The sequence below is a fragment of the Adiantum capillus-veneris genome, chromosome 3 (assembly GCF_014529385.1).
Source record: "Adiantum capillus-veneris isolate H3 chromosome 3, ASM1452938v2, whole genome shotgun sequence".
Classification (NCBI taxonomy): domain Eukaryota; kingdom Viridiplantae; phylum Streptophyta; class Polypodiopsida; order Polypodiales; family Pteridaceae; genus Adiantum; species Adiantum capillus-veneris.
Genome location: NC_140933.1, coordinates 151044709 through 151063054, shown reverse-complemented (window position 1 = coordinate 151063054; position 18346 = coordinate 151044709). Strand labels below are relative to the sequence as shown.

Below are 18346 nucleotides of genomic sequence, written 5' to 3'. Positions count from 1 at the left end.
TGTGCAAACATAAGAGTCCAAGGCTGAGATTGTTGCACAAGTGTAGGCAAAAGCATAGCCTTCCTAGCAATGACATGCCTACGCAGGTCCAAAATATTCAAACCACCAAAACGCTTTAGTGTACATAGTTTTTCGTTTGCCACAATTGAGACAAAATGGCCGACATAAGAGAGTCAAGACAATGACGGGGCCAATGCAACAATGGCAAAAAGAACTGAACATATGCCACAAGGATACTCTGAACAATTCGTAGGCGAACATGTAGCGGCCAGGTAGAAAGCTTCCAGTAATGCAGTTTAACATTCAGACGATGCATAACCCCCCCCCCCACACACACACACACACACACGAGTGCACGCACAACACCAATTAAAGTATGGCCATGGACAATATGCACTGGTCTGAATTTTGGCACCATAATGGTTGGAGACGATGTCTGCAATATGACTTTGTGCTCATCTAGTGACTGGCCACAGTGGAAAACTCACGCACCATTTCCAATATTTAGCGAGGTTATCGATAGGAGACAAACGTGGTCGAGGAAAAACAAATTACTTTAATTGAAGCAACTTTTATTTAATGGTTTCCTTTACAAAAACATGCTATGAAGTACAACATACTAGATTTTACACTTCTTACATAAGCATTAGCTTCAACTTTTTCCAATGTCCATTTGTCACCAACAAGACTCACATCCATGACACATGTACGTGCATGCACACACGCGGGTGCGTGCGCGCGCACACACTCACACACACACACTATCTCAAATTGGTGGTGTTTCTTGTTGTGGTTGAAGAACCATGCCATAGTGGAAAAACAAGCTTCTATAGGAGAATTACCATTGCAATATCAATTGCCACATTACATTGGGGGACTTAATTGCCGTACTTTACATTGGGGGAATATAGCCGTACTTTGCATGGCGTACAAGATATGACGAGGCGACGATTTCTTTAAAAATCATGAAGAACCTGATGATAGTACACTCGAGAAGAGAAGCCTTCTGCATATGGAGTTTTTCTATATATGGAGTTTTTCTTTGGACATAGACATTTGCGCTTCATGCCAAGAGCTTCCCACATCAACAAAGTCATCTATGTAGCTTTCAATCACTAACAAATGAACAACAAGGTAATAGAGGTCATTTCTAGTTCCCAATTCATGACTCGCATGGAAAGGATGAATAAACATTTGGACTTTGCATGATCCCTACTTGTACTTCACTTGAACCTTGAAGTAAAAAACACTCCTTGGATGCACACAATCTCTTGTCACCTCTTTGTCCACTGGAATTTATTTTACAGAAAGGGAGTCCAGAACCTTTTTGCCATCGGGACCCTTTTGATACCAGGCAGACACATGATCTCCAAAGAGCACATGTTTGTATTTGGCAGGGTGGTCTGAACCCACCAACTCTGATGCCGGGGATATGACAACTTCCTTCGCAGGATCGTAAAAAGTTGCGATAGATATCCTGCTCTTATTCCGGTTCACCACTGCACGATGCTCAATACTTTTGTACCTCCCATTGCTCAGAATCTACATAAGCATATTCCTTAATAATGATAAAAGACACAGACTAATGAAGAGACCTCTTAACTCACACAAAGCCCACCTGCACTTGATCTGCTAAATTCACAACCAAAGCACCAGGTACAGGTTGCACTGCAAACCAACTGCCATCTACAGATACTTGCAAACCTCCAACATCATCTTGTAAAAGAAGTGTGATGGCCCCTAGATCTGAATGAGATTGCAGACCTAGTGTGAGTTCTGGCTGTGGACAAGGAGGATAGTAATTTAATGATATGTTTTGGTACAGCTCTCCTATGGCATCCTGAATATAAGAAGGCTTCAAACCAAGACTTTCTGAGATCAGCGATAAAAGTCGTTGCGCCAAGAGCTTCATATGTTCGCTATACTCTTTGATAGTTTGTCTGCAAAACAATGAGAAAATGTGACTTGTATGCAATTGTAGGCTGAATGATGATGCAACCCAAGTGCCACCAATCATGCAAATGACAAGATCACAAATGAAATGATGAGGAAGTTGATCTTTATGAGCAGGACCAAACAAAATGGTAAGTATTCTTGAGAATCTCAGAGCAGAAATGGATTCAGCTTCAGGCCATTCAAAGAATTAAAGGACGACCCACTTCATAGAGCTGAGCCATTCAAAGAATTAAAGGACAACCCACTTCATAGAGCTGAGCAATCTGTAGCATAAGTTAAAATTTGACAAAATAGATATTGAAAGCTAGTTTTCTTATTTTTAGAGAGACCCAAAAATTGGGATTTTATGTCCTCCCACACTTGAAAAATGCGAGGTGTTTTCACCTCAATATTACATCATCACATTCCCAAGTGGCATCTTCTTGAGGATATGTTGACCATTTAACGAGGTGTTCAATAATGGTCCCATTACACAGACGCTTGGTTCTGCTTTGAAGTATTACTTTGGGATAAACCCCCCCTTGGTAGTACCCCTACGCGTGTAGGTAAAACCGGTTATAGAACGATTAATAACTCGCATTCTCGAGGTGATAACGGAGACCTAAATTCATCTATCATCAAGTTTCATCAAGATTTTAAATTGGTTAAGTGGGTTTACCCATCCGGTGAATCTATATAGTGGTTCTCCAAGGAGCCTGGAGTCAAATTTTGGTTGTGCAATGGAGAACAAGCTGTTTTTTGACCATATCTCTTAGCTCATGTGTGTTTTTCACATGACACCAAAGATAGAAAATTTTCTAAATGATGTGTTTTATCTCTAGTATAAAGGGTTCGGGCTGATTCATAACGGTTTGTGATTTTATGGCCAAAACAGTGTTCCTACCGCCTTTATGACATGAAATGAAAAGCGCTTTTTATGCATGCACATAACCATAAACGCATCATATGCATAAATCAGCGTGTTAAACATGATGAAATTATCATGGGGAAAGATTGTACGTACTTGGTTGATCCATTCATGCACTCGTATGCAAAAAAAAAAAATCACCGATAGGGTGACTACTCAAAAAAACAACATAGAGATAGAGAAATGATGGCTATGGAGTTTAGAGCTTCTTACCGTGCTTTAGAATCGATTAGGGGCTGTCGAAAAGCTTCTTACTTTGCTGCAAGAGAGCGGTGATGAGAGCTACGTAGAGGTATCCGCCTCACGAAAGCTTCCAGAGAGCATGTACACCGTAAAACGAGAGAGAAGATAATAAGCAAGTAGAGAGAGAATATCCTTCTTCATCACCTTCTTCTTGTCGAGAGAGAAGAGCTTATGGAGATGGTGATGAAGAGCTTGCACCACTCCGTATAATAGATACATATAGTCTTGCGGTAGACGCAACAGACGGCATTGAAAACTGAGCACTCTATGCCAATTTATAAGTTCTACAGCTAGTTAGAGTGATGCTTAAGCTCCATGTAGCGCTAGTTTTCAACCTAGAATAGCCTCCTGCTTTTGAGAAAAGACTCGAGTCTTTTCTAAAAACATAGCATAGCTTTTGGTGGTCAACTTTCCCACTTACCATTCAACTTTTATAGCAAAATTGGCCATCTGAGCAGTATCTGGCCAACTAATGGAAACCGTACCTAGACTATGCCACACCGTAATGTCCCCACATAATTATGACTTCGCCGTACTGCCCTGACGTATTTACGGTATCGCTTTTTATAAAAATAGTTCCCATAAAAATCGCGTATGGTTTTGTTTTTGCTTCGAGTAATCATTTTTAAATCCAAAGGAGACTAAAATTAATATTTTTAGGTTTAGGTCATTATAAAAAGCATATTGCTTTTCAAAAATGTTGAAAAATACGAAAAGCTAAAAATAGCATAAAAAGAAAAAAAAGGCAAAATTTTCTAAAATTGAACCACGGGTTTCCCTCATTCATTGGAATAAGAAAGCGGACTCGCTTTTCACTAAAAAACACTAAAATTCATGAAAAGCTAAAAATAGAGTGAAAAGTACTCAAAAAGGAGATTTTTATAAAATTGAACTGTAGATTTCCTGGAACACGTAGATTAAGGATATGGCCTTGCTTTTTGCTAAAAAGCATAAAAATCATGAAAAAGCTAAAAATAGCAGATTTTTTCAAAACTAAACCAAACATCCGTCTAACCTACTGGAACATGGAAACGACCTTGCTTTTTACTTTAGAACCTTCCAATACTGTCAATCAAGCATCTTAAGTCAAAATTTGGCAAAATAGATATTGAAAGCTAGTTTTCTTATTTTTAGAACAGACCCAAAAATTGGGGATCTTACAACCTACAAACTGTAAAGGAGTTCAAAGGTTCATGGGCCATGTTGGTTATTATCGGAAGTTTATTTTTTAAACTTTGCCGAGATAGCTCGCCCATTGCACAAGCTTCTTATTGAGTTCCACTAGACCATGGAGTGTGACCATGCCTATGAGTTATTGAAAGAAAGGCCTTAACAAGTGCTCCCATCCTACGAATGCCCGATTGGAATGTAAATTTCCATGTGCATTTTGATGCATCAAACTTTGCGATTGGGTGTGTTCTAGCTCAACCAAAAGAACATAAATTAAACTACCCCATTAGCTTTGCAAGTTGTCAATTGAATGATGCTGAAAGGAACTACACCACTACAAAGCGAGAAGGTTTAGCTATGATTTACACAGTAAAAAAAATTTGCTGCTACCTTTTTGCCGCCCGACAAGTTTCTTTTCTATGTGGATCATCAAGAGTTGTTGTATCTAGTGAATAAACCTTGTTCCACAGGAAGGATATACGATGGTTACTAATTCTTCTTGAGTTTGATTTTATCTTTGTGGGTGAGACCCGGTAAAAGACATGTCATGGAAGATAATTTGTTTCGCATACCCAATGGTGAAGCCCCTACTGGAATCGATGATGAATTGCCTGATACTTCCATATTCCTAGTTGAGACCATGCTTGAATGGAGTGAGAAGATTTTGAACTTTTTAGTTAATGGTTTTCCACCCAAAGAGCTTCGTAAGGATATAGCTCAAAAACTCTTAAAGCAATGTGAACCATATTCTCTAGTTGCAAGAACTCTCTACAAGCTAGGTAAGGATGATATTCTTAGACGTTATTCTCGTGAGGATGAATATTTATACATACTGTAAGAAGCCCACATGGGTATAGCCGGAGGACATTTTTCAGGGGAACTAACTCCTAGAAAGGTATTGCAATCAGGCTATTGGTGGCCTACATGATTCAAAGATGCATCACTTTTTGCAAAAGGGTGTGATTCCATTGTTACAATATCACACAACAAAAGGATAAGATGCCTTACATCCTATTAAAGTGACTCAACCATTTGAAAATTGTGGTTTAGGCTTTGTAGGCCCAATTAGTTTGTTAGCTCAAAACACTCAATCTCGATATATTATTGTTTCCACTGATTATGTGACAAGTGGGTAGAAGCCAAGGCGACATGCAAGGCTAATGCAAGGCTAATGCAAGCGCATATTTTCTGAAACTTGGAAAAATACTGATCATCAATCAACAGAAGTTAAAAATTCTTTCGTCGTTTAAGAGAACAATACCACAGCTTTTGCAAGGTCAAAGCTAGCAGCAGAGATGCATTCCAACTAGAGAAAGAGATGATGGAAAAAAGGGATTCCATGTGGCCAAATTTAGACAGGTTTGATAAAATCTGACCATGCATTGTTATAGGGTTGACTGAAATCAACAGGGTGCGACCGGCTTTTCCCTTGATGGCTCACCCCTACACGCTATCAGAAAACCCACCATATGGGGTTAATTTTTTAGAAAAAATAAATACAGGGATGGCCACCAAGCTGGTAAACACTCTCTCTCCTCTATCTCTAGACACACACACACACACGATCCTCTCAGCTCTCCCCCCCCCCCCTCTCTCTCTCTCTCTCTCTCTCTCTCTCTCTCTCTGGCTGGTGACGCTTCCTCGAGCGTTGACTGCAGAGCTCCTTGCGAAGCAGGGCCTCTCTCTCTCTCACGTTGTAGCCTTCCAGGGGCCAGGCAGCAGGAGCTTCACGTGCAGAGCTCTCGAGCTCTCTCAAGATTGCAGGTCGCGCTGCTAGGGCTCCTGTCAACAGCAGCAAGCAGGGCAGCAGAGCACGCAGGAGTCTGTTGTGCTAAGCTCAGGCTATTGTGCAGCAAGGCAGCAGATTGCAGAAATTGCAAGCATACACAAAAAAAGGTCCAAGCTGCTGCCCAAACTGCATTGCAACAGATTGCAGAAATTGCAAATATCGACCTGCAAGAAATTCAGGAAATTGCAGAAAGAGAGGGGGGGGGGGGGGGGGGGGGGGGGGGGGGGGGGGGGGGGGGGGGCGGCGGTACGGGGGGGGCCTCGTTACTAAATGACACCTCCTTTTGGGAGGTGGGATCAATGGCTCACGATCACCGGTTGATTGTGACCATTGGATTGTCTATGGAATGCAAAAGATTCCCACTTTCTCGGATCCGGGACTTGAACCCGCTACCCTCTCCCCCACGATATTGACTCTAACAAATAGGCTACCGCGCGCTCGTTGAAAGGTGTGTGTGTGGTAAGTTAATACATCACGGCGTCGCAGACAAGTTCACACCGAGTTCGCATCGAGTTCACACCAAATTTGGTGTGGTGTGCAGACCCTCCCCAGTTCACACCGTGTTCATGTTGAGTTCACACCGAGTTCACACCAAATTTGGTGTGGTGCACATACCTCCGAGTTCACTCTTAGTTCACACCTAGTTCAAATGACAATCCGACGGCCCGGATTGCACCCGCCTCGCGACGCCTACTGTGGGCCATTGATTTCACCTCCCTAGGGAGGTGTCAATTAGTGAACGGGGGGGGGGAGAGAGCATAGCAGCTAAAAAACGCGTTTTTTAAAAAGAGTACAGAACGGGACGTTTTAAAACGTTCAGTACATTGCTTTGGTAAAAAACGTGGGCATTTGTGTACACTGTAAAAAATTGAAATTCTCATTGATTGAGCAATGTGTTTAGGGTCTATACATGTCAACTTTCCATTTAATTATGTGCAACATTGGACTTCAATAAATTATATACCTTTATGTGGACCCATATAATATAATACTTGTAAAAATTATATATTTAAAAAAAACCGACGTATTTTATTTTGATCCTTGAAAAATACGTCTAGTACGCGTATTAAATGCCCCGTATAAAACGTCCCGTCCCGTACCTTAGCTGCTATGGGAGAGAGATTTTCAAAAAAAATCAAAATTCTTCAGAAGGGCACGCAGGCTGTACGCAGAATGTATGTTTGACATGTATGCCTGATGTGTGAACATGTATACATAATGTGGAAACACATCTGCATATAGTGTGGTCTTCTTTCTGCCGCCAGAACTTGTACCCTCTTGTTTTCCTCTTGTTTTCGGTGGCTATCAAGCATGAGGAAGCAGAATGACAAGACTGACCCTTTAGAGGATGCCATTCAAAAGTGCAAAGAAGAAATGACCGAAACCATTAACAAGATCAACCGCAACCTCTTGGGCACAATAAAGATGCTCGAAGAACATGTGTTGGTCCAAGAAAGCAAGATAACTACATGGAAGATCGTGTGACGGCCCAAGGTGAAGTGATTGCATTACTCAAGAAGGATCTCGTTGAGGTACAATCAAAAAACGCACTTGAAAATAGAGAACTGCAACCCTCAGTAATAGAAGAGCTCAACACACGATTAAAGGGCAAGTGTCAAAGAGGGGGAAGAGCACCACAAAGAAATGACGACTTCTTGGGTAGATGTTATTACAAAGACTCAATAGAAGGCGGATGAGGCCGAGAAATGGATCGAGGTTGCCAAGAAAGGAAAAGGCAAGGAAACAACGTCCACGCCCGCCATTATTAACCCAACACTAGAAGAGGAGCAAAGAAGGCGTGTGCGTGCTTTACATGTGAGAATTAGCGGTCTTAAACACAAAGACAATGTGGACGAAGAGGTAAAAGAACTCATGGCTTTGATGGGGGTCAGTGAGCCGATGGACACAAACGCTTGGAGAGTGGGCAATAAAAAGAAAAATGGAAGCAATGGGGAAACCTCGAAAGGAAGGGTACTCATCCTTCATTTTCCCTCCATAGAAGTGAAGGACTTTTTGAAGAAGAGACCAACTCTTAAGAAAATGGGCATCTTTCTCAGGGATGACCTTACCCTCTCGCAGATCGCTCATATGCAAGAGGTAATGCCGGAGATTAGAGCGGCAAGGGAAAAAGGTAAGATTGCCTTTTACCGAGATGGAAAAGTGGTGATATTGGAACGACGCTCCACATGACGATGCGAGACCTATGGGACCAAAGTTGCTACCTAGAATTGAAATGGATCTATGCGCCTTAATGTGGGTGCTTTTGAGGATAGTTTTACTGGGAGAGACATTGTCTTCTACTCTAAGACACATCATGCCCTTGGGCAGTCTATGCCTCACATCAATGGGTACAGATGGGAGACAGCTTGCAGACAGGAGACACGATCAGAGCACAGAGGGTGGGGCTCAAGGGGAGTGGCTATTCAGGGAGAGTTGCAACGATTGATACATATAGCCCGCAAGGATGAGCAGGCTAGGTACATGTGGGTGAGATTGAGAGCAGAGACAGGAAGGTATCTTGATTCTTTACATTGCTATTTGCTACTTTCCCCCGAGTACGTCAGTATATGCACCACCCAGAGGACAGTCCCCCTTTTCTATTTTGGATGCTGACATATGGGAGTTCTCTACAAATGGTGACATTATCATCCTAGGGCACTTCAATGCTAGGACTGCACATCACCAGACAGTATTTTATGATACTTTAGAGGAGATGCTCAGAGAGCTGGATGTTGCAAAGACGGGCCTCTCTAGACTATCACAGGATGTGGAACATGATAGACATGGGGACTGCACATGGATTGGCCATCTTGAATGGCCTACAGAGATTTCTCGTTGCAGGAGGTTTTACATGCTTTCCACACAAACATGGAGCCAGCACAATGGATTATGTCATGGCACAACCGAGCTTCATCTCTAGTATCCAGGATCTCACAGTTGGACCGAGACCTGTTGGTGTGGCAGTGGATCATGCCCTTGTGTTGATGACCATCTCTTTCCAGTTTAGTGTAGCACACAGGCCACAGTAGCAGCCCCTACTCGCTACACCTTCACGCGAGAGACGGACTCTGTATACATAGTGGGATCTACAAACACCCATGCATTGAGGAGCCAAGGCGACCTCTGGAGCAGCTTACTACTATACTGACATAGACATTACATGATGCAGCGGCAGAGGCATGTCCACACACCCAGCCTGAGCAAAGACGGCCTTCTGGGAGCATGCCCCAGAATAGCAAGCATGATGAAGAATGCCGCGAGACGACTTCAAAGGGAGGTGCTTTTGGGGGACATCACTCACAGACAATCATAGATTGACTACCGATGCCTTGTGCAGCGGAAGAGAGCGTTTCTGGCTCGACTAGAGCGAGATCTATACCAACTATTCTTGAGTCGGGACTCAAGTGAGGCATGGAGACTCTTTCATGAGCACTCCCCCGTCCCCCCCCGGCACCAAAGCATAAGCCAAATAGCCAAAAGTGTCCATGTGTTCAATAGATGGCTTCTTATCATGCCATGCTTCATAAGGATCATAGACTGCAAAGCTTTCCTAGGACACTTGTTAAGTATATAAGTAACAACCATGATAGCCTCAAGCCAAAACGAATGTGGCAAAGCTTGACTTTTGACCATATATCATGACATTTCCGTAAGCGAACTATTTTTCCTTTTAGCAGTGTTTTATCCCACGACTAGCCAAAAATGCATTAAACTCATGAGACATATTCTCCCTCCCTTGATCTGAACAAAGAGTGCCTACAGTACATTTAGCCCCCTGCCGTTACCACTACAGAGGCCTGGGGCCAGTACGCATCATCTTCGTACACAGTTCCTGAACAACAGCCCCTTCCCGAACCCCCCGATCCATGCCCACACACATGTGCTTTTTTCACTACTGAGATGGTAAAGAAGGCCATTGACAGGATGAGGACTGGGAGAGCATATGATCATGATGGCTTAGTGGCTGAGCATTTCATGCATGCCAAAGATCTACTAGCAGAGCTTCTAGCAGTGATGTTCAACCGTGCCATGAGACGGATCTATTGTAGCTTTGTGGACTTCCACAAAGCATTTGACGTAGTACCCGGAGCTAGATTCATGCACAGACTAGAGGAGATGGGAGTACCCACAAACTGATTTGGGGGATTATGGCATTCTACAGGTGAGTAGTGGGGCATGTACGCACTCGAGAGGGGTTATCTACATTAGTTCACTCCACTATCAGGGAGAAGCAGGGCTGCCTGCTCTCTCCTACTCTATTTGGTATGTATGCGGATGAGATTTCTGGCTATATTGAGAGAGAGGGTGATAGAGGTGCACAGCTGGCAGGGACATGGATTCCACTATTGTTATATGCTGCTGATATTTTGTTGATCTCCGACTCTCCAGAGGGGATGCAAAGTCACTTGAATGCTTTGCATAGGTTCGCCCATGACAGTGGTTTGTCTGTCAACCTATGTAAAACCAAGGTTATGGTGTTTGACACCACCCCACAGTGGACCGGGAGATCAGGCTATCAGCACCCGCATTCACATACGGCCATGAGACAGTGGAGTATACACATGCTTACACCTACCTTGGGGTGGTCTTAAGTGGACCAGCATTTTCATTGAGGAGAGCAGCAGACACTAGACTGATCAGAGCACATGCAGGATTGGGTGGATTAAAGAGGATGTGTTTACAGATTCAGTTTCAGGAGCCTCGGACGAAGCTCTGGCTTTTTGACACTTTGGTGGCTTCCGCATTGCTGTATGGAGTTCAGATATGGGGGCCTTCATTGGACCATCACGGGAGGTCAGGTCGCAATGATGGATGGGGAAACATGGAGAAGCCTCTAGTCTCTATGATCTTGCGGTCTATTAGAACCAAGGCTTCAGTACCACATGACATTATTCGAGCATAGCTAGCTGTCCCACCCACTAGTGGTTGAGGCGCTTACCAGATCAGTCTCCTTTATACACCCCTTGTTGGACCTCCCGAGAGACAGATATGCCCGCCTAACACTTGAGTCCTCTTGACAATTAGCTATGCAGGCCCCAAGGTGATACAACATGCTGGTATGGGGAGATGACATCATGGTTTCAGGTACATGGGTTCAACATGGATAGATTGCTCCCCTTCGAGTACTTATTGGATGCACCCTCTCTCACTCTTACACAGTCCGAGATCACCACGCTCATCCGCTAGGACCGGACTCAACGGGCACAAGAGTTGAGCACGAAGATGGCTTTCTATAGAAAGCATCTTCTCCAGCTTACTGAGGATGGTTTTGTGACGAGGCCTAGATACATGGACGTCCACTTATCTCATTAGATACGATGTGCTATTCGCCACATATGCACATCTTCACACTAGCTTCGAATCAAGACTGGTAGATATAGCAGAGTACCAACAAAGGCCAGGACATGTCCCCTATGTCACATGGAGCCTGAGACAGAGTTGCATTACACATGACACTGCCCACTTTACTATGAGATACGAGGCCGCTTTTACTGCCTGTTCAGAGGGGGCTTTGGACCACTCTCTAGACTCATGGGGTATGAGGACCAGAGATGTCTGGGTCTGTTTTTGATCGAGCTGCGGAGACACAGAAAGAGCTTGATGAGAGGAGAGGCTAGCCAGTCTCAGAGACGGATCACAGACTTCTTTAGAGCGGACACTGGGCGCCGGAGGAGCAGCTACCGCAGTGTCACAAACTGCTGACGTATCAAAGTCCCGAAGAATGGAGCCAACTTGCAGATGCCAGCAGAGGGGCTTAAACCTTAAGAAGAAGAATTCCTACCAACTTATGGGGACCCTGTCCGATGGGGCCCCATGTGACATAAAGGAAATAAAGCAGGACCCACACACACACAAGAAATTGCCTAGCTGTTGATGACGTGGTAGATTTCCAAAAATTACGCTGGCTGATAACGTGGCAGGCTGTGCGGATTTCCGTGTTTTGCGTTGGCCGATGACGTGGCAGGTTGTATGGATTTCCGTAAATTACGCTGGCAGCTTTTGGCATTGCTTTTGGGACCAGAAGCTTTTGAGTTTGAAGGCTTTTCATGTAAACTGCTTTTCATAGACCAAGGGCCTTTAAATATGTGCTAAGGGCTCATTCTCTGGCATGCTTCCCGGAGAAGGTGCAGAGTCTCCCGGCAAACTCTGCACCCTTACTACCCCGGACTAATATCGAGTACCGGCAAACTCTGCACTCGTACTACCCCGGACTTATTAGCCACTCCCACCCCGACTTCATCGCGCATCGGGCGCGCTCCCGTCTTCATTGCTATGATTTACAGGGCATAAGCCATAAAGAACCCAAGAGTTAGAATTCATGGATTCAGCAAAATATTTGCAGTTTCTGCTCAACGAGCTTCACGACATGCTTTCGCGGCATCCTCAGCAGAATCTTCCGATACTGCAAAGTTTTCAACAATTTTTGAGCTACATGTTACCCCCTCTGATGCCCCAGGTGGTACCTCCTCCTCCGGCACAGAAAGTACAAGAGCTTCTAACCGGCAACCTTCTCAGTTGTCTGTTCCGATCGGGGGAGTCTTCAAGAATATGGTGCAGCCATCTAACCCTGATCCAGTGCAACTGCCTTTGCCATCGCCATTGCCCCCACCACCACCCGCCACCAGGCTACAATGGTTGGAGCCCATATGGATACCCTTATTATCCATACCCAAGATATGCGCCTAACCAACCCAAAGATTTCAAAGATAGTGGCATGACAGTCAAATTTTTCACTTTTTCCGAGGTGAAAGATCGCAAGAAAGCATTGCAGTTCCTACAATAATTCGACAACATCTATGCTTTGGGGAACTATACAGAAGAATCCAAGATTTCTTGAGTAGCGGGATTTCTTAAAGATAATGCTATGCAATAGTTGTTGGGTTAAAGGCCTAAATAACCCCTTTTTGTACATTTTTATACTTTGTTCACGTTCATATTGAACCTGGACACATTTTTTAAAGGTCACTTATAATAAAAGTGGGAAAACCCAAAACTCACTTATTGAGTTTTCCCCAAAAACGTGAGCCCTCTCTCTTCTGCTAGCGCTTCCTCTCCTGCTCGCCTTCGCCTCCCCTCTCTACACACACACACTACACTTCCTCGCGTGCTCTTTCACTTGCACACACCACCGCGCGCTTATCAACTGGTATCAGAGCCTCGATTAGGGTTTCCCCAAACCTGCAAACGCTGGATTTCAGCCAAGAAGGTCAACTTTCACGCGAGATTTTGCAATTTCGTCGCCAAAAGACTCGTCCCTGGATACTAGAGAGCTCCCGGCAACCAAAATTGACCTATAACAGGCTGAAATTAGGTCAAAAACAGGAAATTACAGGTTATGACAGCAAAATACAGGTTTTGCAAATGATGTATTAAGGTGTGGGAATACTTTTGCTAAGTCCTCGCTACCCGGAAACCCTGAAATTGTCGAAAAACAAGCTCTAAAACAAGTGTTTTAAGCAAATTTCAGATTTACGCAGGTTTTTGCAAGTGTTTTTATGGTGCGATTAAATTGGGGAAAGTGCAAATAGATGCAATCCACGTACATTTGACAAATTTTGTCGATGTATGACCATCTGTGGCTCAATTTCATGCAATTTTGATGCTACAAATTGGGACTTTTGTGCTTACATGCTTCTAAAGGCACTGTATTAGCCTTATGTATGTCTTCTGAGGCTAAAAACAACTAAATTTGTTGTTTTCGAGCACAGATTCGCTCACTAAAATTTCCTACACATAAATTTTAGAAATTGAATTTTGTGCCCAAATCGTCCTATTTTGCTCCAAATTGCTCATGTGACCATTTGGAGCTGTAGTGCACATCTCTGTGAGACTATACTCCGATTTTTGCGCATTTTGCCCAAAAATTCAGCGTATTATTCCTCTTATTTCGTGCAACTATGGCCTCATCTTCTTCGAGGTGAAGAACCTCTTCGAGATTAGGAGGTTCGATGGAACAGGTTTTGATCTTTGGAAAGACAGGATTCAAGGAATCCTATTTCTTAAGGATTGCGAAGGGGCACTTGAACAGGTGAAGCCACAGAGTATGACAAATGAAGCATGGGTTAGCATGAACAGGAAGGCCGTTACATACATTAAAATGGCAATGACCGATGAGACCGTCATTGATGTGAAAGGTCTCACGACTACTTTTGATGTGTGGGAGAAGTTGAAGGGAACGTATGAAAATACAACACCTGTCAACCAAGTGCACTTGATGCGAATACTTGTTGGCATGCAACTAGATGAGTCCAAGAGTGCAGCCAGGCGAAATGGGTTACAGGATTTGGTTACCTCAGCTCAAAAGGGTTGTTCGCAGCCGGGATGTTGTTTTTAATGAGGCAAGGCTGCTTCAAAACAAATCTCTCTCCAAGCATGACCATAAAAGGGTGAAATTTCAGTATGACCAGCCACCTCTTAGGCCTATTTTTGACCCTGAGAATGCACCACAAATGGCTGAAAATGTAGATGATCCACTGGTGTTTGAGCCAGATGATGTTGGACAGCAAATTGAGGCTCTTGAAGGGCATTTACAGCCAAGAAACAATGCTGAAAATGGTGCTGAAAATGATGTACAGCAGCCCATTGTTGATGATTTTATAGTGCCGCCTGATGTAAACCCATTGCCGGATAATGTGGATCATTGTGTGAGACGGTCTACTCGTCAAAGACGGCCTATGAGTCGATATGACCCCTCTTTGCATTACATTATATTGACAGATGAGGGAGACCCTCTTACGTATAAAGAGGCAAAGACATGTGAGCACAGCGACAAGTGGGAGCTTGCTATGCAGGAAGAGATTAAAGCTTTGCATGCTAATCATACTTGGGATTTTGTTGAATTGCCCAAAGGAAGGAAGGCTATTCCTAACAAATGGGTGTATAAAATCAAAACTGTTGATGCAAAACCCAAGTATAAGGCAAGGCTTGTGGCACAGGGATATGTTCAAACCAAGGGCATAGACTTTCAGGAAGTGTTCTCTCCTGTTGTGAAGATGACCACTTTGCGTGTATTGTTTGCCATTGTGGCTTCTCTTGGTTTGGAAATGGACCAAATGGATGTACACACCGCTTTCTTGCATGGTGATGTGGAAGAAGAGCTTTACATGAAGCAACCCGAGGGTTTTGTCATCCCTGGCAAGGAACATTTGGTATGTATGCTCAATAGAAGCTTGTATGGGCTGAAACAATCATGTAGACAGTGGTACAAGAAGTTTGATCGCTTCACGCTTAAACATGGTTACAAACGAAGCCATGCAGACCATTGTTTGTATACCAAACGTGATGAGGATGGTAGCCCGATCATTCTTGTGCTCTATGTAGACGATATGTTGATAGCTGCAAAGAAAAGAAGCACTGTAGATGCTCTTAAAGGGCAGCTGAAATCTACGTTTTCAATGAAAGACCTTGGGCCAGCTGAACATATACTTGGAGTGCGTGTTACACGGCAAAGAGATAAGCGCCTATTGTATTTGTCACAAGAAAAGTATATTGAAAAGGTGTTGAACAGATTTAACATGGTTGAAGCAAAGCCTCTTGGTGTGCCATTACAGCCATATGTTAAAATCTCAAAGGATGATTGTCCCAAGTCAAAGGAAGAAGCCAATGACATACAAAGTGTGCCTCATGCTTCAGCTTGTGGTTCACTTATGTATGCTATGGTTGCTACTAGGCCCTACATAGCCCATGCAGTGGGAGTTGTGAGCCGGTTTATGGCTAATCCAGGCAGGTTGCATTGGGATGCAGTGAAGTCCATTATGAGGTACTTGAAAGGGACTAAAACCAAATGCCACTGCTATGGTAAAGGACCAATGGAGTTGAAGGGATTTTGTGACTCTGACATGGTTGGTGATGTGGATACACGGAAATCCACAAGTGGCTATGTATTTACTCTTGCAGGTGGTGCTGTTTCATGGTGTTCTAGATTGCAAAAGATTGTTGCATTGTCCACTACAGAGGCTGAATATATTTCAACCACTGAGGCTTCCAAAGAAGCTATTTGGTTAGCATGCCTATGCAGTGAGTTTGGCTTGCCTGCCAAGGCACCTATGTAACCGGCCTGTTCAATCCAAAAAGGGCGGAAGACTTTACTTCAAACCTTGATTTAGCTTTCACCCATTATTAGTCGTCTATTTTACCTGTACTTTCAAGACACAACAAAGGGGAGAGGGATACAGGTTGCTAGATTGCACCTGTATGAGTAGACCGACACCAGATTGGCCCCTAACTTAGGCGCCTCTTTCTGTATTTCTTTATTGTTCAAAGAAGGGAATAAACGTTGTGGTTCCCTACAAGCTGCCCCGCACAAATTCGGCTGAATTTCCACTGTTCCAACCCAATTTCGGCAGCATAACTGTACTAGAACCCTTCACAGTCAGCATTCCCACGCATTAAATGACTTTCCCGACGCATACGAGCACTTTGCAAAACCTGGCGAGAATCTGCAGCACGCTGAATTCTCTGTTTTCAGCCCTGAAAATGCGCCAGATCGCCTGTACAGCGGTCTCCTTGCGTCCCCGAACCTCCTGGGGGTATTAGGGCCCGTTTAGGGCCAAAACCCTAAACCTGCAAAAATACACAGCAGGCTGTAATTTACTGTTTCGGGCTCCGTTTCGCGTGCCGGTCGCATCCGCAGCAAGTCCTCGAGCTCCCGCACCTGTAGGGCTACTTGCCCTTTGAATCGGACGAGATTTCTAGCGTGAAACCTCTCCGAATTCACCTGTACCTGCGGGGGATTAGCCGCTAGCTAATCCAGTACCTGTGCAAGAGGCTCTTGCCTCGGCAATCGCGCATGAACCCACACAACTGTACATTGGTCAAATGAAGAGCCCACTAGAGGGGCATAACATACTGCCAAAGGGGAGAGAGAGGGCAATGCGTAGCGTGCAGGGCATCACTCCTGGCACCGCACTGTGCATAAGAGGGACGGCAAGCACTCCATAGCTCTTAACCTGTGACAAAATCTGAAAATGAGGCTCTCTCTCCTTCAAATTCAGCGCCACTTCTTGTTGCATGAGGCAAGTGCACCAGAAGGTGCCACTTGGCACATTTATAAGCATTTTCCCGTTTCGGGGTTGCCGTCTAAAAATATCCCAACCGGTTGCCCAGTTGACTTCACGGCAGAGTAAGAAAATGTTCCCCTTGTCATTCCGGAGGTAATGACGTCAACACATTTTCAAGTCCCAAAATAGCAGTTCCCTAAATTTTAGGAGATGCTGCCATTGTATCTTTCTAGGTCATCCGACCCTCTTTGTACACTGCGGCCACATCCAAAACTTAAATGTAGCCTCTGTAGCAAAGGATTCCACTTTGGCTAGTCAATGACCCCACTTGGCTAACCATAGTCCTTGTCCAACCTTAGTACTCTCTTGCCCTCAGGCCTGTACTCCCTCTGGACAGTTCCACACTAGCTATGCAATGCAGGGCAGTTAGATTTCCCGAGGGGTGTTTCCAAAAAGTGAAAGTAAATAGATAATAAGAAAGAAATCAACAAAAAGGATAGATAGTAGTCACACGCTGGTGACAACCTATGCTTGGTTGTGATAGCCAGAGTGCTATATGTCTGGCAAAGAACGCCATGTTTCATGCACGCACAAAGCATATTGTTGTGCGGTATCACTTCATACGAGAAGTGCTTGAGGATGGCCTTATTACATTGGTTAAGGTCCATACATCACAAAATCCAGCCGATGCTCTCACTAAGTGCTTACCCAAAGCACAACATCATCTATGCATAGAGATGGTGGGAGTCACGTAGCTTAAAGGCGCCATTTATGCCTTTAAGTGGGAGGTTGTTGGGTTAAAGGCCTAAATAACCCCTTTTTGTACATTTTTAGACTTTGTCCAAATATGAACCTGGACACGTTTTTTAAAGGTCACTTATAATAAAAGTGGGAAAACCCAAAACTCACTTATTGAGTTGTCCCCAAAAACGTGAGCCCTCTCTCTTCTGCTAGCGCTTCCTCTCCTGCTGGCCTTCGCCTCCCCTCTCTGCACACACACTACACTTCCTCGCGTGCTCTTTCACTTGCACACACCACCGCGCGCTCATCAATAGTGGAGTTCAATCGTGACACAACCGCATGCTCCAAGGACCTGGCAAGCTTTCAAGACAGTTTTTGCACGTAGTTACATGACTTCGATGTTTGAAGTCCGGATTTTGGCAGAGTGGGACAACTTTTGCCACCGAAACCATGGACGACTATAACCAAAGGTTTCTCGACGTGTACCTTCCGGTGTCCTTCTTTAAGTTCATTTCCTTGGAGGACCAGTGCGAGCGCTAC

At 44.2% G+C, this 18346-nt stretch overlaps 1 protein-coding gene across 1 annotated transcript in view; it reads right to left on the bottom strand.

The window, feature by feature from the left end:
* Positions 1-809: 809 nt before the first annotated feature.
* LOC147461946 (2-oxoglutarate (2OG) and Fe(II)-dependent oxygenase superfamily protein) overlaps positions 810-18346 on the bottom strand; it is a 90296-nt gene continuing 72759 nt past the window's right edge. The window contains exons 2-3 of the mRNA XM_086509409.1: positions 1619-1940; positions 810-1542 (exon numbers count right to left, since the gene is read on the bottom strand). Of these exons, the coding sequence (XP_086365535.1) occupies positions 1297-1542; positions 1619-1940 (568 nt within the window). The 3' untranslated portion in view covers positions 810-1296. The remainder of the gene's footprint in view (positions 1543-1618; positions 1941-18346) is intronic.